The sequence below is a fragment of the Maylandia zebra genome, linkage group LG16 (genome assembly GCF_041146795.1).
Source record: "Maylandia zebra isolate NMK-2024a linkage group LG16, Mzebra_GT3a, whole genome shotgun sequence".
Lineage (NCBI taxonomy): Eukaryota > Metazoa > Chordata > Actinopteri > Cichliformes > Cichlidae > Maylandia > Maylandia zebra.
Window position 1 is genome coordinate 12,290,607 of NC_135182.1, and position 27,255 is coordinate 12,317,861.

The 27,255-nt window shown below is 39.9% G+C and overlaps 1 protein-coding gene across 1 annotated transcript; it reads left to right on the plus strand.

The window, feature by feature from the left end:
• Window positions 1–394: 394 nt before the first annotated feature.
• Window positions 395–10,548, plus strand: LOC143412980 (C-type mannose receptor 2-like). The gene is made up of 9 exons (XM_076874998.1): window positions 395–475; window positions 2,606–2,707; window positions 3,039–3,173; window positions 4,218–4,360; window positions 5,503–5,606; window positions 5,737–5,873; window positions 6,280–6,422; window positions 7,084–7,187; window positions 7,627–10,548. Exons 3-9 carry the CDS (start codon window positions 3,101–3,103, stop codon window positions 7,775–7,777), a joined length of 855 nt encoding a protein of 284 aa, XP_076731113.1. The 5' UTR covers window positions 395–475; window positions 2,606–2,707; window positions 3,039–3,100; the 3' UTR covers window positions 7,778–10,548.
• The last annotated feature ends 16,707 nt before the right edge of the window (window positions 10,549–27,255 follow it).

Consider the following 27,255-nt stretch of genomic DNA (forward strand, 5'->3'; position numbering starts at 1 on the left):
TGTGTCTCTGTGTATCTGGATCAAACTAAACACCACACGGGAGTTAAGCCTTTGTGTTTTGTAATTAGAGAAGTAAAGCTGTGCTCTTAATTCAGTTTTGTCTCACAGTCCTGCACTCTGGGTCCTCACCCTGCCTGTTACACCCAACTTATTGTGAGAGAAGATAGTAAGCAGTAAGATCGACCCAGCAGAGTTGGTGAGAGACCGGCAGTGATCAATAATTTCTTTTATAGAAGAAAATAAGGGGTGGGGGTCTCAGCAAGCCCCAGACCATGCGCCCCCATAATATGGGACTTGGCTCTTGGGGACCTCAGCGTCTCTGAATCTCCTCAGCTGCTGCCCTCCCTCGGACCGATCTTCCGGTGATGAAAGTGGGCGGTCTCTGCTTCACATCTGCTGTTCATCTCCAGCCTCTTCATTCGTCTGCTCTCTTCAACCACCGCAGAAGTATCTGAGCGAAGCGGCAGAAGGCGGGGTATGTAGAGGTTTTTATTTCAGCCTTTTTATTTCTCCCTTGTATTTTTTCAGTGCTGAAAAACTAATTAAAAAAACATCTGGAGGGCCTTCTTTATAAAATTATCATTGAATTCATGCCTTCTTTTGAGCTCAAGTTATGCACACTTGAAAGGTCCATAACCATTTTTAATGTCACTTCAAATTTTGTAGTTTAAACCACAAGTGTATGTTACCGCAGTCTGTTTGACATGCACTACCTTTCACATATTACATACAAAACCCCCCAAAACAAAACATGTTACATGTGTTTACACCTTAATAAACAAACAGCTAAGTGATCTCATACTTGGGCAAACCTGGGCAAACACCCCATTTATTCAATCCATTGTGGATTGTCAATATATGCGAGTACAACAACATTCTAGAGTTTCCAATTTGTACTCTACTTGTAACTGTAATTGTAACATAGGTACATATTTTTTGCAAGTACTTGCCTCAGTCTAGTAGATATCAAAAATCTCAAACACATCCCTCTATGCTTCATCAGGCACGGTATTTTACCAAAATAACAGATACTAAAACTAACGAGAACTTCTCAATATTTTTTCTTTTCTTTTCTTTCCAAGGTCACAAAATAATTTGGAACTAAAATGTTTTTTCACATCTAGTTTTAGTTTTCTCTTAGAAAAGCTGTGAGAGAGATAAAGGTTATCTTATCTGTGTAAAAATGAAGCAACATGTTAGCAGCTGCACTGTCGACAGTAATGTCAGCAAACTAGTAAGCCCTCACAGTGACAGCAAGCTGCTGTTATTAGCATTAGCTGAGAAAAAGTGCAGGAAGAGGAATCACATTTTCAACAACAGCATGAGGAACAGACAGAGGAAAATAGAATCAATGTGGTAGGAAAATAGATAAGGAGACATATTTAAGAACGGAGCAATTCAAGTAAACGAACGGCTATTTTAATCATGAGCAGCTTCTAATAGCGAAAGTGTAACTTTTAAGTATCACATGCTGTGCTGGAGTGAAACTAAGATGTCCTAACTGAACAATAGCTGTACTAACCTGATAAAAAAGAAACTTCAGTATCAATAATTAAAAAAATTTGAAACATATAGGGAGAGAGCACAGAGCAAAGGACTGATTGTACTGGACGAGAAATAACAGGGACGATTTTTTTTGTGTCCCAGACATGTCTGTCACTTTGCTGCAGAAACTCTCTGATGTGACTATATCCTATCATTCATACTTGCTCAGCAATCATTGAGTGCCCATCTTATTAACAGATGCAAGACTAATATTGCCACATATCAATATAATAGTGCTTCTAAAAAGTTGCATTTACAACAAATCTCTAGAGGAAAGAGGACAAACAGGAACTAGAATACAGTCAGAACAATGTGTAATAAAGGCTTTTGTGTAGCTGAAGGATTACATGGAGCCAGAATAAGACGATATGGAGCATTTCACTCACTAAAGTTAGCTTGACACAGAAGTAACAGTCTTAAAAATGTCCATTACACAAGGCTGACAAATCTTCAACTGAGGTAAATAACTGAGAGTATAACAGTTGAAAACAAAATCCTGAGAATTTTCTGTATTTATGTAGATTCCATCATGTTGAGAAGCCAATTAAGCAGACAAGGCAAAAAAAGAAACTTTATTATTATTAATATTTATTTTGGAAAGGGATCCAGTATTACATTAATATGTCTATACGTACTTCTAGTGTCTGGCATACAGCTTTTATCAGAATCAGCATACTTTATTAATCCATAAATTAATTAATCCCTGCATGTTATGTAAACATTTCCGGTATGCACAATATATACACAGCTTGAGAATATGTCCAGTTTCAGTGGTGACATAACTGCACAAACTACACATGAAATATGTAACTTCCACTGAAACCAGTGATACTTTGACTTTTCACATGTCCTCTGCTGCAGAGCTCTCAGCGATAATTCGTATCTGCATGCAATGGAGGAAATATATTTGAAACTTGATAACCCAACATCTTCAACAAATCACAGGGGTAAGAAAGAAGTGACAGAAACAGGAAGAGGTTTGTTCATATCTCTTATTACTCTTGTATATTTTGGTGGGATTTTCAGACTCCTGGTTTTTTCCCCCCTTTTCTCTTTTCAGGTCGAAGGAGCTCTAAGAGGAGTTTCTGTTTAGTTGGTATTCTCTCTCTTTGCCTGTTGGGTGCTTTCCTGCTGGCTAGACTGATCACTTTTGGTATTTCCTGTGAGTTGGATTGTTCATAAATATTTCTTCTAATTTACAGTCCCAAAATAATAAATAGTTTTCTAATGCAATTCTACTGAAATTTAACAAACATGGTAACATTCAAATCAAGGAAGTCTCACAAGTTCAAAATTTATAAATAATTTTAAGAGGACAAGATCACAGTAATAATGGTTCTTTATTCACATGCCAGTATAAAACTGACAAACATATTTAACATGTTTTAAAGGCAAACTTTTTGTTTAACTCTAAAATACATCTGAAACAGTCTCAGGATGAATGCACGAGGTCTTTTGAGTTTCAAATATATGAATATTTATCTTTATTTCAGATCATAACTGCTTACATGATTCAGCTGATCATCTGCCAGAAATAAAGAAACAACTTTCTTCAATGACTGAGGAGAGAGACCTGCTGACTGAAAAGACCAAAGAGCTGAAAACGCTGCTATGTTTGTCCAATCAGTGTGAGTTGTATGAAATGTTTTGTCTTAGTAAAAAGCTTTAGTCGGGAATTCAGTGGTTCAGTTTTTTCCTGCTTAACATAAATTACTATTGGGAATCATTATTAATATGTATTTATATGAACAACTGTCAATACCTTTGCATCTATGCTTTCAACATATAGCTTAATTGCATTGGTGCATCTTGTACTCATTACAAATTCACATTTATAAGGAAGTTATGACTGAACAAAATGACTGTACCATCATTATTTAGTAATTTCAAAACTTTATGAATCCAAAATAGAACTTAATGTTTGTTAATGAATTTTATTCATTTTTAATCAAGTTTTCATGTGCGAACTTTCATTGTAGCAAAACAACATTTAACAAATACAACGAGCATTAAACCCCAGAAAGTTGATTCTGTTCATCTGGACGTAGCGTTTTAGTGGGAGAATCTTTTTTTCACTGATCCAAGTGACTTCTGCTTCAGTCTCAGCTGATTGCAGGTTTCCCCAGCTTTATCAATAATGACCTGAACTAGTGCCACTGATTAAAAATGGGCCTTCAGGTCAGGTTCATGGTCATTAATATGCAACTTGTAGATGTCTGGATTTGAGACCACGACCTTCTTGCCCTGAGGAAAAAGTGCAAGACACCACCATGCTGCTCAGGGCAGGTTAAATTGCGCAGGGACCATATCATCAGCGACGTGGTCACTCCAGCCAAGACCATAACATTTTAGTGGGAGAAAATAGGTCACAGCACATTTTTTTTTTGGTAAACAAAACAAGTTCACGTCATCTTTTGAATCCTCAGCAGGAAATGTGTCCCACACACTTTGTTTTTAGAATAACTTATGGGAGTGGAACTGTTCTCTGTTAATATAAAATAAATTAGGTATTAAAACTGTCACCATGTTAAATACAAGCAGACAAATATAACAGTCAGTAAGTGAATAGACTGTGCAAAAATCTTTGTGATCAAGACTTTGGAGGATTGAAATTAAATAGAGATTGAATGAGCATCATTATAGAGTTCTTAAAGGATCTTTCCTTCCACCAGACAAAACATGTCCTGTAGGATGGAGCAAGTTCAATCATAGATGCTATCTCCAATCGGAAAGGTCTGATTCGTGGGATGCAGCCAGAAAGAACTGTACAGACGAAGAAGCCGATCTGATAGTCATTGACAGCCCCGAAGAAGAGGTACAGTGTGTTATTGTGTTTGTAAATAAACACAATAGTTCAAATTCTTAATTTTTTCTTCCTAAAAGTGTTTCTTATGAGCGTTTAATCAACACATATCTAAACACAAAAACCTGAAATAACTGTGATTCTGTCTCAGTGTAGAAAACAACTTACAGACACTTTCTGTGGTTCTATATGGAATTTGTCTTAGCTGAATAGTTTCATTCTTCAAAAACTTTGACGAACATGTGAATTTTAAAACATATTTATAGAACTAAAGTGTATATATTATATGGGTCCTTATTTAAAGAAAGAATAATGAAATGTGGTGGTTTAGCAAAGATAGGAAAAACAGAATATTATAAAATGCTAAAGAATGCAGGGATAAAGCATACAAAGGTTCTTCCACTGTTACTTTGCAAGAGAGCAGTTACTACCAGGTGGATGGGAGTCTGTAGCCAAAGTGCCGGAGCGGCAGAAAGTCCAGGGATTTGAAGCATTGTTTTGCATGGTAAATGATGTCAGACAACTTTTGTGCCACGGATTAGCAAGTCAGTGGTGTCACTTAATAAGTCATGACAGTGACTCTTTTGCAGTAATCAAAACAGCCGTTTTTGAAACTTGGCAACGATGGAAATGACTGTACCAAAACCAACACCGTGGTCCCAGAATCTGGCAAAAAGCAATAGACCAAGGATCTGGTGTACTATCGCCTTGATATCCTCTATTGTTGTGTTGTGTTGCATACAAATGCAGCACTGCTATACAACCTCACTAATATTAGGGTGGTACTCAGTCCAGTTTTTGTGTGGCGTCAGAACTACTGGGACACCGCTGCCTGGAGGGGAAAACAATAGAAGAACGATTTAACTGAAACTAGAAACAACTTGGTAAACTTTACTGTGTGATGCAACATTAATGTGACAATTTAATACCTTTTCTGGTCCTACAGTGTAAATAACCAAAGAAATAAAAAGATAAGATTTGCATGTGGTAATTCGTTTGAGTTAGCAATGTAGTGCTTACCTTCGCTTTAACTATGAACAATTTCTTGTTCTTCACTTTCAACAATGCAGCATTATTTACCCATCCAGATTGTATATCACAGAATAAAACTGGTTCAAAACTAAAATAAAATGTTTTATCCTCATGTTAAACAGACTTTCCTCTCTACAATCATCAATGAAGAAACTTGGATTGGTTTGAATGACAAAGAACAGGAGGGAACATGGAGATGGGTAGATGGTACTCCACCGACTCTGATGTAAGTCTTCACTTTGGTTCATTTTGTTACTCTAATTACATTTTCAAATCAAAGTTGTTGAATCCACAGATGCATGCAGAATTGACATGAATGAAGTAATAAGATAATGTTGTTGTGACTGACCTGCTAGGTACTGGGCATCGAGTCAACCTGATGATGGTGGAGATGAGGACTGTGCTTATGTCAGGAATCACGGCAAAAATTCTTGGATGGACTTTCGATGTTCAGCTTCTTTTCATTGGATCTGTGAAAAAACACTAAACTGCAGTACAGTTTACTGACAATGACCTATTATTACATTTTTGCAGTTTTTTCTATCATTCTATTTTAAGTTTAGTCTGTTTTATTCTGTTATACTTTCAAATGTATACCATACGTGCATCTACTGGGAGGCTAAGGGGTAGCACTGGCAGCTGCCAGTATTTTTATTCTAGTGTTTACAGTGTTGATTTTTGTGTTTCTTGAATTTTTGAATTGTATTTTTATTTAATTGCCATTGCTTTATTTTCTGTGATAAAAATAAAATAATAGTTCTAATAAGAATTATTAGAAGAATAATTATTATCATTATTGAGTCTCAAGAGAATAGATTTTGCACAGATCTTTATGATCAAGCCATTGGAGCAGTCCAGTTTATAGCTAGCTTAAATATATTGTTTGTAATTTCTTTTAGAAAAGACATGTTCTGGAGGATGGAGCGAGTTCAACTGTAACTGCTATATCCGGTCTCAAAGCTCTGGTTCCTGGGATGCAGCCAGAAAGGACTGCAGAGACAGAGGAGCAGACCTGGTGGTTGTTGACAGCCCTGAAGAACAGGTATTGTGTTTATGCCTGTGTGACTTATTGTGTTTGTAAATTAATAGTGAAATTCAAGCTCCTTATTTTATGTAAATAATGTCGCCCTCTTTTAAAATACATGACAACGATTCAACACATATATCAGATCAGATTATAAACATAAAACCCAAAGTTGTTCTGTGGGAAAAAACTCATATGACCACATAGTTTTCTGTGATTGTGTAAATGACTTAATGGAACCTTCAATTTAAAAAGTGTTACCACAATTAGGATGAAATAAAAAAAGATGAATATGAGGATTTCAAATCAAAGTTATTGTACCACAATGACTCAGAAATATACACAGACAAAAACTTTAAGGGGGAAATAACCTGTCAATGGAAAAATAAGAAAGTATGGTGGTGTATAAAGAAAAAGGAAATCATAATATAGGAGGATTCTGAAGAATGCAGGGAATGCAGTCAATGGACCTTTAAGAGTCCACTGACAGAACATAGTACCATTTTAGCCAGCCTTTTGTAGACAGTGTCAAAAGATTTTGGTGGCAATGACTTATAACATGTTAAAGAAAAAACGTGACAAATGTATTAAAAGTTTTGAATGAGTTTCAGCAAAAAGTGCATCAACTAAAATTGTGGTTCAAAACTAATATAAATTGCTTTTACTCAATATGAAAAAGACCTTTCTCTCTACGATCACCACAAAAAGAGTTTGGCTTGGTTTGACTGATGAAGAACAGGAGGGAACATGGAAATGGGTGGATGGAACTCCACTGACTCTGTCGTAAGTCTTCACTTTGGTTCAGTTTGTTACTTTCATTAAGTTTCCAAAAGAAATGTGTTAAACATATACACACTACTGGTCAGAAGCCTGGACATTCATAGTTTTGATGCCTCCAGTGAGAATCTGCAATGTACAATAGTCATGAAAATAAAGAAAACCATGAAAACCATTAAACTTTTGACTGTTAGGATATAAAACACACTGGTGAACTTACATTTCAGTGGGTTGAGCCAAACTGCAAGGTCAAAAGCTTAAAGATGTACACTAATGACTTGTTTAGACAACATAGGTTAGAAGTTGCTTTATCAACTATGACGTCTTGCTTTGATCTCCATATGAAACTTTGTTATCTTAAAAAAGCCCTGTCACTACACACCAAACATCTGACTTTTGTCTCAATAATAAAAACAAGCTCATATTATGGTTATGGACTTACTAGGTACTGGGGATCGACTCAACCTGATAATGGTGGAGAAGAGGACTGTGCTCATGTCTACAGTGGTGAGGACATGACCATGGATGACTGTTCATGCTCAACTTCTCTTAAATGGATCTGTGAAAAAGCACCAGACTACTGTATTGTTTCTTGAAGATCTTTTACTTGTTACTTCAGTGGAGACTTTCAGAGAGAAATTATTGAACACCAGCATGGCTGCATATGTTTAAATTTTGGGTTTCTGTTTGGTTTTTATTGCAGTGTTTTAAAGTTTTGATTTTTGTGTTTGTTAACAAAGTATACTAACTTTGTGTTAGTCAAATGTTACATGAAAATGAACAATGAGACAAAACATTTTGAGCATGCAATTTATTGAAAACAAAGTTTATACTGTATGGAACTGTTGTCCTTTTTTATAAACCTCCCTTGCCATCCTGACCCAAAGGTTCTCAATTGGATTTAGATCAGGGAAGCGTGCAGGATGGTTCAAAACAGTGATGTTATTGTCCTGGAAAAAGACCCTTGTCCTGCAGGCATTCTGTACTGCAAAGGTAGCATTGTCCTGTTGAAAAACCTAGTCGTTACCACAAAGATGAGGGCCCTCAATCATGAGGGATCCTCTCTGCAACATCTGGACATAGCCAGTGGCCGCTAAAGGAAAAAGCATCCCCCGCCACTGTGGCGCATAGAAAACATCTCAGGTGGGATCTGCTTGTCATGCCAGTAACGTTGGAAATCATCAGGACCATCAAGGTTAAATTTTTTATCAGAGAATACAACTTTCTTTCACCTTTCAATATCCCATGTTTGGTGCTCTCTTGCAAAGTTCAAATGGTCAGTTCTGTGGCATTCAAGGAGATGAGGCCTTTAGCGACATTTTTTATTTTTGAAGTCCTTCAGTCTCAGATGCTGTCTGATGGTTATGGGGCTGCAGTTGGCACCAATAACAGGCTTAATTTGGGTCGAGGATCGTCCAATTGTCATGAACCCTGTGTTGCAGGCAGGATTGTACCCAAATGCAGACTCACAAACAGGATTTGAACACAAAAACTCAGCTTTATTGCTGGTACAAGTTAATACAAAAATTAAACTGGAAATCTAGAAATTGAACTATGAACAGGAGACACAGCCGGGTATGAGGGAGACACTGACATAAATACACAGAAGGATAATGTGGGAAGTGAGAACACACAGGGACTACAGCTGACATGAATTAACATGACGCCACAGGGGAAGCAAGACTAGACACACCAAACATGGAAACACTTGACTTTCATAATAAAACAGGAAACTGAGGAACATGGTACAGGAGTGGAGGAAAGGCAGACAGGAGAGACAGAGGGAGCACGAAGGAGCACAAGGGAGAAAGAAAGGAAACGAGAGAGACATGATAGACTGGGCAAACATGGATAAACACGACAAGCAAGGGGGAACAGAATGAAACCCGAGGAGGGAAACAAAACACAAGAACTCACACAACAAATATAAACACAGAGACATAAAGGGCAAAGACACAAGAGGGAATCTAATAATAGTAATTTATAATAATAATAATAATAATAATAATAATAATAATAATAATAATAATAATAATAATAATAATACCGGTAATAATAATAATAATAATAAAGATAAACAGAAAAACCTGGGCACTACAGAATAAACCCAAGACTAACAAAATGGACTTAAATCATAATACAAAATGACATCAAAACACAAGAAAACTCAAAATGCTGGATCAGTGACTCAGGACCATGACACCAGTGTCTTGACAGACAGCCAACTGAATCTGCCGGCTCAGTGTTGGTGAAATTTTTGGGGGTCTTTAACTTGACTTTTTTGTTCCATAACCCTTAATCTTTAAAGAAATTCCAAATGACTTTCTTACTGCGTTCCACCTCAGCAGCATAAGATCTGGCTTATGCACTTGAACAACCCGACCACATTCAAAAAGAGAAAGCTTTTTTTTTTGCCTTTGCTATCAGAACATCATGAGATTGTGATTACCTGAAAATGAATTCACATTTTTGCACAGATTTGGCCCTTTAAAGGCAGGTGGTCCTAAAGATCCAACCATGCAAAATATGATTTTTTTGTCATTTTTCAGGTGGTCTTGAAATTTTGATCGGGACTGTATGTATTTAAGATGATGCTTAGATTAATTCACTTTATTCCACGTCTATATCAACTTCATACTGTCTAGTATAAGAAACAGAGTATACTGTTGGCAAAGGTAATCAGCCGATATAGCTCATTCATTAAACTGCTGACACCTTGTTGAATTGAGTTTTGTAATTCCACAAAGAGCAGCAGGTCAGCTGATCACAGCCTGTGCATTAAGAAAATCTATTGGAGCTCACAACAGAAATTATTGTGAGTTGTGATTATTTTTCCTACACATGTCTGATCTCACTTCAACCCCTGATCGTACTCATTTTACTTTTTAGGTGTGGAGGCAAAGTCCATCTACAATGTAGGGAACAGAAATTAGTTATTTATAAATTCTCTTTCACTGCTTGTGCTCTACAAGATTCAAGATGAGTACATTCATTAGAATTAGATTAGAATAATATTTTATTGTCATGTACTAGCCTGTGTATAAAACTAGATGGTAGAACTTTTCTTCAAGGATCTCATTTTAATTTTCTTACTCTTGAGTACATTTCAGACCCAGTACTTTTTCAGTTTTATACTCAGCATAAATACATCTGAATTGCATATTTAATTTCCATTATATTTTGTCTATACAGTGTTTATTCGATTGCTTAGAAGTGTAAAAGAAAATTAACTGCAACATATTTAGATTTTTTTTGCAGTGGGAGGGGTTTTTACACTGATGTGTAATCATTATACCAATATGATGAATCTCATCTTCTATCTGTGAAGCTCTTTGTAACCGTGTTTTAAGAACTGCTATGCAAATAAAGTTGTGTTTTTTTGTCATTATTTTTATTATTGTGTAGAGACGCAAAATGAGTACCCAAGCATTCGCAGGAGGATTAGTGAGCATCTCTCAATTTCTGAAATGAAGGGGAAATGAAGAGGCAAAGAAAATATGATGAAGGAATTGACGGAGCTCCTGAGAGCAGTTGAAGAGGAACAAAAAATAAATAAAATGCAAGCAAGCAAAACAACTGAAAAGGCAAAGGCTTACTTAGGGCAAGTCCAGAGAGAATTTACAGAAGGCAAAAAAGGAAAATTAAATAGCAAAGAGCAAATTGTTGCCTTATTCATTCGGACAGTTAGGATACTGATTGTCTGATCCCTATTTGCCTCTAGCAATCGTGGCATTAGATATTAGAATTAATCGTTTAGGGTCAGCATCATGTGTCATACTACCAAATGTGCTCTTCAAAGGAGGGTTGCTTCAGACTGGGTTTTTCTGTCAATCCACTTTTTTTAACAGATAAAAGAAAAAAACCTGACTGATTCGGTAATATCAGTTTGCCAAACACATGGCTTTGTATGGACGGAAACACAATGGCAGAAGAAGATGGGTGGAACTTGTTGCTCTAGGAACAACAAGTAAGCTTGCAGTACAAGAGTGAAGTGATATGGCACTATAAGGTCATTAAGTTAAGATGGGGCCTGATTATTTAAGACCTTAAGACCTTCTGGATTTAACAGGGAGCCAGTGAAGGGAAGCCAATATAGGAGAAATATGCTCTCTCTTTCTAGTCCCTGTCAGCATTTAGGATTAGCTGAAGGATTTTCAGGGACTTCCTGATAATAATGAATTACAGTAGTCCAGCCTGGAAGCAATAAATGCATGAACTAGAATTTCAACGTCACTCTGAGACAGGATATTCCTAATTTTAAAAGTATTGTGTAAATGGAAGAAAGCAGTCTTACATATTTGTTTAATATGTGCAGTGAAGGACATGTCCTGGTCAAAAATGACTCCAAGGTTCCTCACAGTGTGACTGGAGTCCAAGGCAAAATTAGAGGTAAACCAGGTTTTTAAGTCTTTAAGACGTTCCTGCAGTTTAAATAATTAGTGTGTGTTATCTGGCTTCATGGATAAATAGAGTTGGGTGTAATCTGCATAGCAGTATGTTATGCCTTCTGATGATACTGCCTAAGGCAGGGGTCAGCAACTTTTAATACCCAAAGACCCATTGGGACCCAGTTTCCAAGGAAAAGAAAACACTGGGAGCCGCAAATACTTTTTGACATCTAAAATGAAGATAACACTGCATACAATATGTTTACCATTATTCTTTGTATAAACAACTATAGTGTGTTGCTTATGAAATTCATGAAGTGCTACAAAGAAAATGAAATTTTATTTATATAATGAACACATTTTGAACTCTTAAAAATTATAACAAAAAAGAAAGACATCCAGTTGAAGGTCTCTTTTAAATGAATTAAAAAGCTGAACTTAAATTATCCATGTAGCAAACAACAACTGAGCCGTCATCCTTATATCACCTTTGGGCTTTCGGAGCATGTAGCGTAATCTTGACCTGAATTTTAAAAATAATTGGAAAAAAAGCACTATGCTCCTAAAAAGTGAATAATAAATATTTGTAAAATATCTACATAAATATTTATTTCAAGTTTATTTATTTAGTATGGCGGGGCGTGGCCTGCAGTGCCGCTGCAGGAGAGGTGGTCATACCGGAGCGTCATCCACAATCACGCCTCACCGCCTTAAAGTCTGTGCTAGCCTGCATGTGCACAGACACACACATATGGTAGAATACTGCATCTAATCATTAGTGTTTAGAAGTATATATTTGGTGGCATATTGAAAGAATGTCTCATCCTAGGGTGACATTCTTTCAAGGTGTTCTGGCGTTCACCCCCACATCCTGGGAGAGGTCGTACCTTGTCTTATTGTTTTACGGTAGGATTAACGTAGCTATGTCAGTTTTAGTTTAAGTGCTTTTTTATATATAGATGAACTGTTGGATTTTCCAGACCAGCAGGTTAAGGGAAGTCGTTTATGGGGCCACACTCTGACCCCCCCCCCCCCCCGCCCTTGCTAGCAAGAAGTTCTGTGTGTTCTGTGCCAGCACCGAAGCCTGTGCACAGCCCTCTTGGACGAGGAGAGAGCCCCAGGACGTTGAATTCGGCGCTGGGATTCAGTCTGATGATCCGAACCGTCAGTGAGACGTTGGGGTGAGAAACACTATTTTGGTATATAAAACCGTCGCAAAGGTTTAAAGTAACGTGATAAATTAGGTTGGGTTCGCCGAAAGGAGCTGAATTAGACTTAGGTTTTAGAGGTAGCCGAAATTACTTCGTGACAAATTGTAAAAACATGCGAATGTCTATGTGTGTGTATGTGTCTGGAAGTAAGTTGATTTTACAGCACAATACGCTGCTGAACTACTTCTATTTTTGTTTTCTTTGCTGAGGCTCACGTACTGGTGACAAAGGAGAACGGTTGAGTTTCATCTCATAAAACTGATACCGCTTCACCGTTAGGGTGAAGTCGAAGGCCGTATCAGTAAACCACTCTGAAGTCAAGCGTGCCAGCGACGGCCCAGCAAAATCTTTGAAAATGGGGAATAAACAAAATTAACACCTGATGAGAAATGGTTATAAAAACAACAAACCGGAGCAGGTAAAATAAGTGCAAATAGGTGGAGAAATCCACAAAAAGCAAAAAAAACAAAAAAAAAACGCAGATTCTTTAGATTGCCCTGATCAACAACAGCCGGTGCTCCAGACCATTAATTTAACCAGTTGTTAACAGTAATCTGCATTAAGCTTAGGGTTGCTCAAATTCAGTATAATGACATATGAGGTGAAGTAAAATAGGTAAATATTTAAACTAATGATGTGCATAGAGGCACTTGACCTGTTTGAAAGACTGTCGTCTTATTATGAGCCATTGTTGAGATATAGAGCACACCTGTGAAAACAACTAATATGTTGAACCCTGTATGAAACATCTAAAGGTACATGATGGAGAAGCTGAATTGAATATGAAAGTGCAAGTCTTTGCCACTGTGGGGCAAATGACGCAACCACTGTGTGAGGTTGCGTTGCGTTCTCTTCTGGGCTGATGAGCAAGCTACACATTATCAGATCGAGAGCTGCCTGAGAACTCTTCAAAGAGAGGGAAACGGAACTATGATAACTGTGATAACTAGAGTGTGCAGCGTTTCCGTGAGCAGTTTTCCTGCATCTTGACTCATGTGTGTGGAGTGTTCATAGCATCAGCATCATGTTTCTGTTTATTTGTTTTGTTGGGTTGAAAAATAATTAAATAAACTTGTGATCATACATATGGATCACCATGGCACATATCACCAGCCATATGATTTATTTATGCAGATGAAAAAAAGTGAGTGTGAATGTGTCTGACGTCACGGTGTCTTTGTGCGCTGTGTAAAAGTAATTGCCTCTGCTTGTGAGAGCGGTGATTCTGCAGGTCACCAGCTATTGTAAAGAAAAAAAAAATGAGTGAAAAAGAGGCAAAATTTACATTGTAGATGAAAAATAATCATAGGAAAAAGGTTTTGTGTTGATCAGCCAAGAACAACTACAACCTCATTTTCTGCTTTTAAGAAAGGACTGTTCACAAAAACAGAGAGAGAGAGAGAGAGAGAGAGAGAGAGAGAGATGTGTGTTGATTAAGCAGTGATGATAATAATGAAAATGTTTTAGTTTGTCACTTTCAGGTGCAAAGCAGACCTGAATCAATTTCTACATGCAGCGGTCGGAAGAAAGTTATAGTTTAACATCATTGGAAACATTCAGGCCAAGTTTCTGGCTGACTTATTTACAGCACCATGTGTCCCTCAAACTCACAAGCGAGCTCTCACTCCTCCCTGAAGACAAGGAATGCAGCTCCAAAGAGCAATAACATGGCAGATAAAGAGACAGCAGCAAAGTCCTGAGAAAAGAGACCCAGCAAGCAGCAGCAGTGTGGACAAACAGCATCAGAGAAGAAGAGCAAACCCATCATCCTGCCTGATCGGATGAATGGCACTGTGTTTCCAACAAGCTGCAACTTCACTGTGCATGTGAAGAAAACTTTTGAGGAGAACTGAGGAGACTGTTGGAGTTTGACATTTGCCACCTTTGGAGAAAATGGCAAGAAGAGACAGTGGAACACAGGACAAAGCTGTAGGAGAACTGCCAGCTGTTGGACTGTTGAAGTGGGAGAGGACAACAGTGAGATGTCTGTGAAGGTTCTCAGTCATCCAGGTCATCGTAGTCAAAGGAGCTTGCAAAGAAAAGCGTCTGGACTTCTTTAAGTTACTTGAAGACGTTTCAAAGAAGTCGCTTTTCTTTGCAAGCTCCTTTGACGACAACAGTGAGAGTAAGTGAGAATGCTGTTATTTAACATAGGAAATCAAAATTTGGGTTAGCAAACCTGGGAAAAACAAAACTGACTGTTTAAGTGGGAAAATTGAGAAGGAGTCTGAAAACACTGCAAAAAAGAAACATATACAAAATCACACACACAAGCAGAACATACATTAACCCTACTAACACTTCCAAACACAAGAGTGCTCATGAAGATTAGACAACATCTTAAGAATGTGAGTCTGTTATCATCTTGTCCAAGTCACTTAGTGTGATGCAAATGTTGCGCTCTAAAAGTAGTTATAAAACTTACATTTTTCTGAATTGTTGGGAAAATCTTTAAAGACTATTCTTATTTAATTGTGTTTTGTTTTTGGACACATTTCTAGTTAATTTTTGTAGTTTACTGGCTCCAGGAGGTCAGAGTTCAGATGTGTGATGTCATCAGTAAGCGCAGAAAAAAAAAACAGTGTCTGAGACGTGAGGGAGCGATGTTTTGCTGATGATACGCTATTCTGCCTGTAAACTCCAAACCTGAACTGAGGAGAATAAAGTTGCAAGAAAAAGGAGAATGGAGTCATGTCTCTCTGAGGGTGCAACACAAAGACCAGTGGACTCATAGCACATCAGTTACAAAATGATTAAATAGTAGCAGAGAAGTGTGTAGGAAAGGCAGCTTTAAGAACATGCTCTGCTGGATATGCAGCTCCACAGACATGCATTAAACCTGCCTAATAACACAAACACACATGCAATGAAGATCAGCTTGTTATCTTTCACTGTTAAAATAGTGTGAATTTAGCAGACACTTGTTATCAAATGCTGACTTTATCCAGTGCAAAAAAATTGACTCTCTAGGTTGCAGGACAACAGTTAAATTTTTGTGGGGAAAAAGATTCTGGTTTGACCAACCAGTGATCAGACAATAAATTTAGTTGTTGATATAGTAAATTGGGAGATGCTTCCTGCTTGATTGATGCAGCACAAGTAATTTACTGTATGAGGGAAATTCTATTTTTGTGATACTATTTTGAACATGCATTTCTATTGTCCAGTCATCTTAGTGGGTTATTAGCTGATATGCAAATTAGTTGATCGTTCTTAGATTAAGGAAAGGTGACTGAATTCTAGCACGAGTGAATGGGATGTGTTGGAGTTTGTTGTGTGTTGAGTGGAGACTCTAAAACACTGAGTTTCCTGTTTTGATGTGCGAGTGAATCCTGTACCTAGATACATAACTCTGAATACATCAGAACAAACTTCTTTTGTGAAGTGCATGACAACATGTCACATGTTTTATGATGAAGAGAAAAAGGAAAACTGAATAAAATGGGTATGTGGCCTAAATGAGTGAAGAGCACAGACCTAGGGATTAAACTCATAGCTAATAGGACATTAGGATTATGTTGTGTGTTGTGCAGCTGATGGTTGGTTTGGAGTTAATCTAGCTGATGATTTTTCCCTTGTTGTGAAGTTGAGCCTGTCAATTAGTATGATGGTATGATAAACCATGCTAATGGTATGATTTACCCTCCTGAGATGAGGAGCTTGTGTCATGACTTAACAAGGCCTTTTTATTTTGATACTTTTGCAGTGCACTGAAAGTTTTGTTTGATAATCTCTGTTATTTTTCATTTTTTGAACAGGCACTGATTTTTGTTTGTCAATTTCTTTTCTTTAAGCAGATCTGCACGTCGGGAATTAAAAGTGCTATACGACCTGTCAAGAAAACCGTTACAAGTGAGTTTCTCCACATTAAAATGGGCTCAGGAGAAAGCCACTTATTTGGGACAATTAGAAAATGAGAGTCCCTCCCTAAAAAGGATTCAGCGAGGTAATCCGATCTAAAGTTCTTCTTTTTCTTTTGAAATGACGTCATTTTGCTGAAAGTGGAAACTAAATGCGACGATGGGTTCCACTATCAGCAAAGAAAGAAAGAATGGATGAATGAATGGAAATAAAAAACAAACTGACTGACTGGTAAAAGCTGACAAGACTTGACCACGACTCAAGGTTAACCCCCACCTGACAAAGGTGCAGACAAATTTATGTGCTTCTTTTTACAGGAGCAGAAAGATCACAGCAACATTCGAGGTTGCATGACGATTTAACCTTTTAAATGCCACTTTCTGTGTCTGTGCATCTACCAGGGGGTGTTATTCACTACCTTGTGTTGCTCACAGAGGTAACTGTGACAAAGTATGCATACGCCTGCGCAGCGCTAACATTTGCATTTTCTTTTCTACAGCACTACAGTTCTTCATGTGTTTGATCATGTGATTTATAAGAGGACTAGTTAATGTTTTTCTACTACAGGATTTCTGGGTTTATGTGTGAAGAAAACTGTGTCTACAGGTTATGAGTTGGTGATGCTGTTACACTGTGTTGTTGGGAAAATGTGAAGGTTACTTTGATGATGTGAATAACATTCTTTCCACAGCTATGGATGGCTAACTTTATGGTCTTTTTGACCACCATCTGACCACAGTCAATGTGTATTGCTAATGTTTGTTTTTCTAAGAGTACATGTAGAAGATTCAGCAGAAGCGGGCAAGTGACATGAGAAAAACACATAAGAGATGCAGTGTTTATGGAATAGTTTAATATGGTGCTCATTAGCTTGCCACTTTTGAACTCATAATGATTGATGAGTTGAGTGACTTTGCTTAAGAGAAGTCACCGATTACATTAATGTTGACTGAGTACATGGGATGATCCATGTCTGAGGCAAATTATGGAAATAATTGTAGTTTATTGATTTGAGAAAACCTGCACATGACACTTGTCGTGCTAGTGCTGAATACTTATTACTCTTATGATACAATTGTTTACAAGTGTGAAGTTTGATTTCACTTCCAAATCTTGCTTTCCAGGCCATGATGGTGGCCTGGATTATAGGTCCAGGGTGGTGCTGCTCCAGAGGAGGAGATGCCCTGATGTTGCCTGGGACATGATCTAGGTAACCTTTTAGAGTATATTTCTTAACATTATTATACATTGTACCATAAGCCAAGGTGTCTCCATTTTTCTAATCTTTTAATAATATTTTGTACATTTCAAGGACTCTTCTGTTTTTGGAGTGTATTTTTTATGTATCTGTATTATATTATACATACACTTTAAGTGAATCTCTGTCCAAAAAGTGCACTCAGTTTACTTTTTACTCACTATGAGCATCGTTCATTATTCTCCCGTAGTAATTAAGGTTAGGATATGTTTTTTTTTTTTTTTAAATTCCAATCCATTCTTCTTTGGCAGTAGTAGTCTTTAGCAACATTTAAATAACCTTTAACAAAACCATCAAATCTGATACAGACTTTTCAAAAAAGTGTTTTGCCTTTCTTTCACAAATGTGGGGATTAAATTGTGTTAAAATTTACAAAACAGTGATGGCACGTCATTTGTGAAGAGGACCCAGGCACAGAGAGACTTGATGAATTTAAGAATCTTGTGATTTAATAAAGAAATTTGCAGACTTGCACAGAGGGTAAAATTATGATGACTGATAATGGAGATGAAGACAACAGATGATGAGGACAGGGAGGAACAGGGGTTTAAATGCACCAAGGAGATAATCAGAGGGAACTCGGGACAACTGGAGACATTTAAGGATGCAGGGACTGACAGAGACAGGGAAGAAGTCTCATCGTGACGAGTAAAGTTTACCTTGCCTGGATGGGCAGTTCTCTCGGTGGGCTCTCCAAAGCTTTGATCCTAGAATTTCCCCTGGCCTATACCATTCCCAATATGCGCTGGCATGACATCGGGGCAGCATGGGTCCGAGCAATTTTTTTTTTCTTTCCGATACACGTGATGCCCGTATCAAACACCGCTACTGCTTGTAGAGTTGTACAGTTTCTGTTAAAACTGTTTGAAAAAGAGAAATCGATTCACCTTTATAGTAATGTTTGCAGTTGTATGTTGTGATGACTGTAACTCAGATAGTCTAGCCTATCACTGGGAGCCTAGACTATGAGAAATGCCTCTGATATAGTGTGAACAAAGTTGTGGAAAGGCACATTATAGTATAAAAAACAAACTGAGTATTTTACACCTTCCCATAGCTTAGGTTTTCATTTTTCATGTCTGTCAGTCACTCATATGAGCCATCCATTAATAATCAATGCCTATGTTAACACATATAGATGTACATATACTGTATAGTAGATTTACACAATATGAAATAAGTAGCAGTAGTGGTACTTGAAGCAACTTGATGACTGGAAATAAAAGCAGTCTTTTTGCAACCCCAAGTGGCCAAATGAAATAAAGTGAGGATGAAAACATCAAGGAGTTACTGAAATATGTCCCCACTTTCAGTATGACAGATATGCTGCAGAATATGGCCTCTGAAAATATGCTTCACTGCCATAGATCCCAATACTGCTGGAACTGGCATGACAGAGAGTTCGTTTCTTAGAACATCTATTTAAAGGATTTCAAAAGGTAACTCATTTTTGAAAATCTCTGACATTTGGCCCACATGTTTCTAAACAAGCTGCTGTGCTGTATAGTCGAAGCATGGTGAAAATTTAGCAGACTTTCACTAAGCAATATGTCTAAATAAACACATTACTGTTCAGCTTATGGATTTGTCACATTCTTCAAGCAGAATAAAGAAGAAAAACATGCAATGATAAAGTTTTTGCCCCAAAGTAGCACCTGCATCAACTGTCTGCCCCTATTAATTAGTACTCTTAATTTTACAGTGATCAAAACACCTGGATAAGTAGTAGGAAAGTAACGTGGTATGTTTACTCAAGTAGTTCACTAAAGTAGAGGTTCAAATTACTTTTATGTTGTGCTTCTCTCTGCTTCCCCACTAACATTTGCACTAACTCTATCATTAGAAACAGATTGATGATTTCCGATTGATGTTTCTCTCACGTCTTTTCACTGTGTGAGTCTATACACCATTGCTGTATTTAATCAAACTCAAAAAGACTTTAATTGTGCTCTTTATAAAATAGCTGCTAAAATCTCCAGTTGTTCACAGATGGCTCCTCCTCTCTGAGCCTGGTTCCTGTTAAAAGTGAGTTTTTCCTTCCCAGAGTTGCCAAGTGCGTGCTCATAGGGGTTCGTGCAATTGTTGGGGTTTCTTTCTGGTGTTGTAGGGTCTTTACCTTACAATATAAAGCACATTATGGTGGCTATATTGGTGCTATGTAAATAAAATGTAATGGAACGACTGTATATGCAAAAATTAGCATTTAAAATCTATACCATTTATTTGTGGAAGTTTTTTTTAATTTATATGCTTTTAATATACTTTAAATCAAATCATCAAATCCTTTTTGGGGGTGCTTCAGCAAAGGGCTGGTCTGGACGGGCCTAATCTGAGAAACATGGAAGACGTTATGTACCTTCATAGTAGGCGGAAGGGCCAGCCAGACTGTCACTGGGTTCAGAACCTCCTGGATGGCGGAGGGGCCAAGAGATCGAGGGGCCAGTTTCTTAGACTCAGTCCGAAGGGGGATGAGCTTGCTGGAGAGCCACACCCGCTGGCCGACCTGATAATCCGGAGCAGGAGTGCAACGGCGATCCGCCAATGCCTTGTTCTGCTCAGCCGTTCTCAGGAGTGCTGCTCGGGCAGCCCGCCAGACCCGACGACAGCGCCTAAGGTGGTGCTGGACAGAGGGAACTGCCAGCTCTCCCTCAGAGATGGAGAGAAGGGGGGGTTGATACCCCAGCGACGCCTCAAAGGGCGAGAGTCCAGTTCCTGACGAAGTGCTCGCGTTGTGCACGTACTCCACCCAGGCCAACTGGTCGCTCCAGGTTGCTTGGTTCGATGACGCGACGCATCGCAACATGGCCTCCAGCTGTTGATTGGCCCTTTCAGTCTGACCATTAGTTTGGGGGTGGAACCCGGAGGACAAACTGACCTGAGCTCCCAATTCGGCGCAGAACTCTTTCCAAACCCGCGAGGTAAACTGAGGGCCTCGGTCGGGAACAATGTCCTTGGGGATGCCGTGGAGCCGAAACACGTGCTGCGTCAGTAACTGGGCCATCTCCAGGGCAGAGGGGAGCTTGGGCAGAGCGATGAAGTGGGCGGCCTTGGAAAAACGGTCAACAATGGTTAGAATGGAGGTGTTACCTGAAGAGGGAGGCAGGCCGGTGACGAAGTCCAGGGCGATGTGCAACCACCGGGGTTTTGGAGTGGGTAACGGTCGCAGGAGAGCAGAAGCAGGTGAGTTGGAGGTTTTGTTCCGTGCGCACACCGGGCATGCCGCAACATAGTTCTGGACATCGAGAATAAGAGAGGGCCACCAAAACAAACGTTGTAGAAAGGAGACAGCGCAATTTTTACCTGGATGGCACGAAAACTTGCCAGTATTTGCCCAGTGAATGTCCTGACTATGAGCCGTGGCCGGAACATGCAGCTTCCCCTTTGGGCCCGTGCCAGGGTCGGGTTCCTGTCGCTGGGCGTCCCTGACCACCCTTTCAATCTCCCATGTTAGCGCGCCCACAATGCAGGTGGGGGGCAGGACTGGTTTCTCCTTTTCGTCCTCATCGGTCTTGGGTGCAAACTGGCGCGACAGCGCGTCGGGCTTAGTATTCCTAGAACCAGATACGCCAGATTTTTATGGTCCGTCCACACCACGAAAGGCTGCTCAGTGCCCTCCAGCCAATGTCACCATTCCTTGAGCGCCAACTTGATGGCGAGCAATTCCCGGTTGCCCACATCATAATTTCTCTCGGCCTGAGACAACCTGCGGGAGAAGAACGCACAGGGATGTAGCTTGCTGTTGATCCGTCAATCCGAAGGCACCAAGGTAAGGTTGGGGGGTGGGGAACTTTTTGCAGAGGTGGTCCCGGGATTATCTGGGACAGCGGCAAGTAAACACTGTTCATGACACCACGTGCTCCAGCCAGTTACACACCCTTTGGCCCAGTCAATTTGGGGGTTGTGACGTTGGAGCCAAGGAAATCCCCGGACCAGTGGTGTGTGGGGGGCTTTGAATACCAATAAACTGATTTTCTCAGAGTGATTTCCCGAAATAATGAGTGTAACCTCCTGCGTGCGATGTGTGACAGAGACTAGATGGCCGCCATTTAAGGCTGAGACCTTCAGGACCTCTGGAAGGGGAAGTAGGGGCAGGCCCAAGTTTTTGACTAACTCTTCGTCTAGGAAATTTTGTTCAGAACCAGAGTCAATGAGTGCGCAGCAGGAGTGAGTGAGGGAGTGAGACATTAATTTAACAGGGCAGCTGAGGTGAGGGAACACTTTGGTTGTGGCGCCCGCCAGTATCCCCACAATTACTGTCGGGCCGACTCTTTTACTCGGTCTGGGCAGGAGTCAACAAAATGTCCTCTCTTTCCACAAAGAAAGCACTCACCGTTCCGTTGTTTGCGCCCCAGTTTAGAGGAGGAAAGCTTGGCTCGGCCGAGCTGCATGGGTTGCTCTTCATCCCCATGTTGCTCCTCCTCACCTCACCTCTCCACATCAGAGTAGGAAGGTCCCTAGATGTACCCGTGCACCCAGCAGGCCGCCGACCATCCCCAGCTCTCACGCTTAATATTTTCGTTAAGGCTGTTGAGGAGGGTTCCACGCAGTGCTTTCTCCTCTCCTCTCCTCCTCCGCCAGGATCCAGAACTCCACGGAAAAGTCAGCAACACTCATACCTTGCTTCAGAGAAAACATGCGATGACCGGCGGCGTCCGAGCTAGCGCCTTTATCAAATACACAGCGAATCTTGCTAAGAAAAACATCATATGAAACAGAGGGCTGGGTACTAAATACTGCCTGTGCCCATTGAAGCACCCGCCCAGTCATAAGTTGCACCAAATAAGCGATTTTAGTAGAATCAGAGGCAAAGGCACTAGGTTGTTGTCTAAAAACCAGAGAGCATTGTGTCAGAAAACCCCGGCTCTTCCCCAACTCGCCGTCGAATTTTTCAGGCGCGGGAAGTGAGTACTCTCGCTGCCGCGGTGGAGGTGAAGGAGGAAGCGGACAGGCTGTTGCAGTTTCTAGCGAAGAGGCGGGCTGCGCTGGAGCTGTATTAGGTGAGGAAATCAACATACCTTTAAGCTCAGTTATGGCTTGCAGAAGCGCGGCTTGTTCCTTTGAGACGTGCTTCAGAATTTCTTCGTGTCGCTCCAACACCTCCGCTTGGAGAGACAGCTGGCGTGAAGCAGAATCCGCTGGGTCCATGGTGGTGGGATTATTCTGTCACGGAAAAGAGGGACCCAGGCGCGGTTCTTCTTCACAGAAACACAGTGTGTTTATTTACAGTGAAATAGACAGGCAAGTCCAACAATTCACTCAAAAGTGCAATTTTCCAATTGTGCTCGTCCCTTGCTCCCAGTGCGTTCTGTTTTGTAACTCCCTAGTGTGTGTGCTCCCCAACTCGCTTCTCTGCTCACCTCTGTATAGGAATTTCTTTTACTTATGTATTAATCACATTATTGTATTGTATAATGCCTTGGTGCCACTGGATTTTAACAAGTCTCACACTCATACATTAAGACAAATGGTTGGGGTCTAGTAAGGAAGTTGGGGGAAGCAGACAACTCCACAGGAAGAATCTTTTGTCTCTTCGATGACTCTGGGAGGTAGCAAGGGAGTGTGAACCTTAAGGTATGAAACAGCTGTGTACTGCCTTTTGTTCCTGAAGAAGGTATTTAACTGAGAGCCATGTTAGACTCAGTGAGAATCTGCTGACTGTCTGCCCCGCGGTCATGTGGGCTCTCCACAAGCTTGGTTGTCTGTTCTTTGTGTGTTTTGATTAAAGAATGTTAGCTACCCTCGCTCACCGCTCGTCTGCAGGCGTTATTTAAATGGAAAACTTCCACAACACCTCTCCTGGAGGAAGAAGGCAAAATCCACTATTAGCCACACGCTAGCCAAATACCAAGCTCACACTGCTCGCACAGACTGTACCAGTTCGGAGTAATAATCCCACGTCGACTGTCGCCGCGAGTCCAGGTTAAATACCTCTTTCTAGCTGGGAGGGACTATTACCAACAGCTGGTCAGGTAATCAGCTGCAGGTGGGCCGACAACAGCGAATAGGGACTCCCGATGACGACAGTCGCCCGGACACGCCTCTCCCACGGCACGCACTTCCATCAACAGCCCCGAGGACCGGGGAGAGAGAGAGGGAGAAGCAAACACACACAGAAAACATAAACACAAGCAAGGTCATCCGGAAAGGACCGTCCGACCGTGACACTAAGCAAATATTGATGTCCTTGAATGCTGAATAAACACTGATTGTATCTCTTGTACTTTATCAACGCAGTATCTAAAAACTTTGCACTGTAGTGGTTAAAATCTCATTCTAATAAGAGTTAAAAGCGCATTCGGTTATTAGGTTTATAGGGTTATTGAATTATGGTTAACGGTTGGTAGAATTTTTTTTTAACATTATCTGCCAATCACATCTGCCACCCTTCTCCAAATCTGTGCCCCTACCTGGCCCCCCTAAAAAAAAATTTCTAGACTGCATGTCACATGTTTAGTTTGTCTTGTTTTCAAGAAAAACTAAACATTGTCTTGTTTCTCTCTGGTTCCTGTGTCAAGCTGACATGTTTGAGTCACAGTGTAGGTTACTTCTTGTTTTAATTTGGTGACTCCTGCTTCCAGTGTGTCATGTTCAGTTCTGCTTCCTTTTTGTCTCTCTAGCCTGAATTAGTGTCAGCTGTGTTCCCACCTGTGGCCCGTTTCGTCTTTACCGCTTGTGTGTATGTCAATGTCAATTGTATTTCTATATCACATTTAAAAGCAACAAAGTTGACCAAAATGCTTTATAAGTTAGTTAATGAACAAGAGAAAACTGTCACGGTTTGCCGGGGCAAGCCGTGTGGAGTAGTAGAAAGGACCCAAAAGGTGGCAGCTCTGGTGCAGGTGAATATTTATTTACAAAGGGTGGGTACAAACAGCAATGGTGGGAAAACATGAAACCGGAAAACCTAAACTGGGTAAACTAACAACACAAACCAGAAATGAAGATGCAGGGAGGTCCGGGGAAATACATACGGAGAGACGCAGGGAGACCGAGGGGAAACAACACAAACGAACCAGCAACTACCATGACAGAAGACACAACTTAAATACACTCAGAGAACACAGGGAGATTACACACAGGTGGGGAACACAGCTGGGAGTGATTACGTGACGAGAGTAGGGAGACAAACTGAAAACACTCACATAAGACGCAGACCTTCACAATAAAACAGGAAACACATACACGCAATGACATAACACACCAACTTAACACAGACTGGGGGACACAGAACATAGGAACATGAACCATGAAACAGAAGAGTATAAACACCCAAGGTAACCAAAACCACAGAATACTAACAAACTAAACATAAACATGGAGTCGCAGACTCCGGATCATGACAAAAACAATAGAAAAAAGTAACAGTAAAATAAGACATGAGATGAAGCAAATACAATACTCTGTCTCAAACTGAACTCAAATTATGCTCTATGCTGTAATCTAGATCTCGGCTGTACTAAGAGCATCTGGTTAGACAATCTCAATGTTTTTTGGGGGTTATACTGTATATTTTGAGGAATTTGCTTAAATAGCTGGCCTCATGCCATTTAAAATTTTGAAAGTAAGTCAAAAAATCTTCAAATCAATACAAAAACGGAAGGCCAGTATACATTTGCTAAAACTGGAGTGATGTGATCATAACTTCTAACACCTGTTAAAAGATATGTGTCATTTTGTACTGCAAACAATGGAAAGATGAGTGTTCAAGACTTTTGGGTTTTTATGAGAGAAGACAAATATGCTCAAATTTTCACAACAGTTTTCAATGGTTAGAATTCCAGATTTGTTTTACATAGTGCCACGGACCTCCATCTCTCTGGCTGAGAAGAATGTTAACATGACTGGCCAACAGTTGGAGGAAAGACTTTAGACCCCATGTCCGGCTCACGTTTCATCTTCTGCACCTTTCGGACATCTCCCTATGAGTTCGAGAAGAGGGCAAAAAAGAGCTTTTCCTAACAACTGATTTATAGAGTTGCTTTGGCCTAATGGAGCCAATGTACCAGTCTACTCTAAGCACCGTGATACTTTCCGGTTGTGGAATGTGTGGTATTCTCTTTTCAAAGCTCTATTCTACGATAAATAACGTTGTGCTGTAAAACATAAAACAAATGTGTGATTAAATTATAAGGTATATAATCTTAAAGATAAACTAAATTCTAACAAGACCAGAATAGAGAGAGTTTCAGTAGTCCAATTTAGAGGTGACTATGCTTTTTTTCCATGACAGAAGAGCTAACTCCTCATGCCAGCACTCTGCAGTCTCTTTCAATGATGAGGATGTACATATCCTGTACAGGGAGGAACAGTGTTGGGCAAGTTACTTTGAAAAAGTTATTAATTTTAGTCTTAAGAAAAAAACAGTGTATATTTTGTTTATCATGACTCTGGTTTTACGTGGCCTATCAACACAATTAAAAATTGGTATATATCACCTTGTTGCTTTGTCATCTTACAGTGGTCATGTGATTGGCTTACCACAACTACTTTATTCTTCCTCAGTCAAACAGCAGCACTCATGCGATTGTTTTGCCCCCCTGAGCTCCAGGTGTTGTGCCAAAAAGTGATCGTCTGCCAGAAAGTAATTGCTGCCCGCGGGAGTGCGCGCAGCTGCTTAAAGCAGTAGCACCCAGATTACTTACAGCTACTTCCGTGCAACTGATATAAGATGCGGTAAGCTGAACACAGCTTCAACCGTCTGTTTGTTGAAAAATAGTAATGTGACCGCACCGCATTTTCTTGTTAGTAACGTTAACGGCATTGTAACGATAGAATAGTAATTAGTTAGATTACTCATTACTGAAAAAAGTAACGCCGTTGTAACGCCGTTATTCCCATCACTGGGGAGGAACAGTGTTACAAGTAACGGCGTTACTAACGGCGTTACTTTTGTCTTGACTTCAGGTGTGGCCAGTCCTCCAGCAGGGCCACACCCGCAGACACACACATATACACACCCACACCCTGCCTATACAGATAACGTGTGGAACACAGATAAGACAGCATCGCAGAAGGCACAGCAAATAATAATAGCAATAATAGTCTATGCTGCTCACGGACCCTGAGTCCCCAGAGCTGGGTCCGTGACACAACACAGTATTATAATTATTGACAGCTTTAGTATCAGAATCAGAATACCTTAATAATCCCTAAGACAATTATGTAAGTACAAAGTAAAGGACAAAGAAATAAGTAAGAAAAAAATTAAAGTGAAGAGAAAAAGCAGGAGCAACTGAAACAGACTGCATGCTGGTTGACGGATGCACATATATTGTATGTGTGTCTGCCAGAGGTGGGACCAAGTCATTGTTTTGCAAGTCTCAAGTAAGTCTCAAGTCTTTATCCTCAAGTCTCAA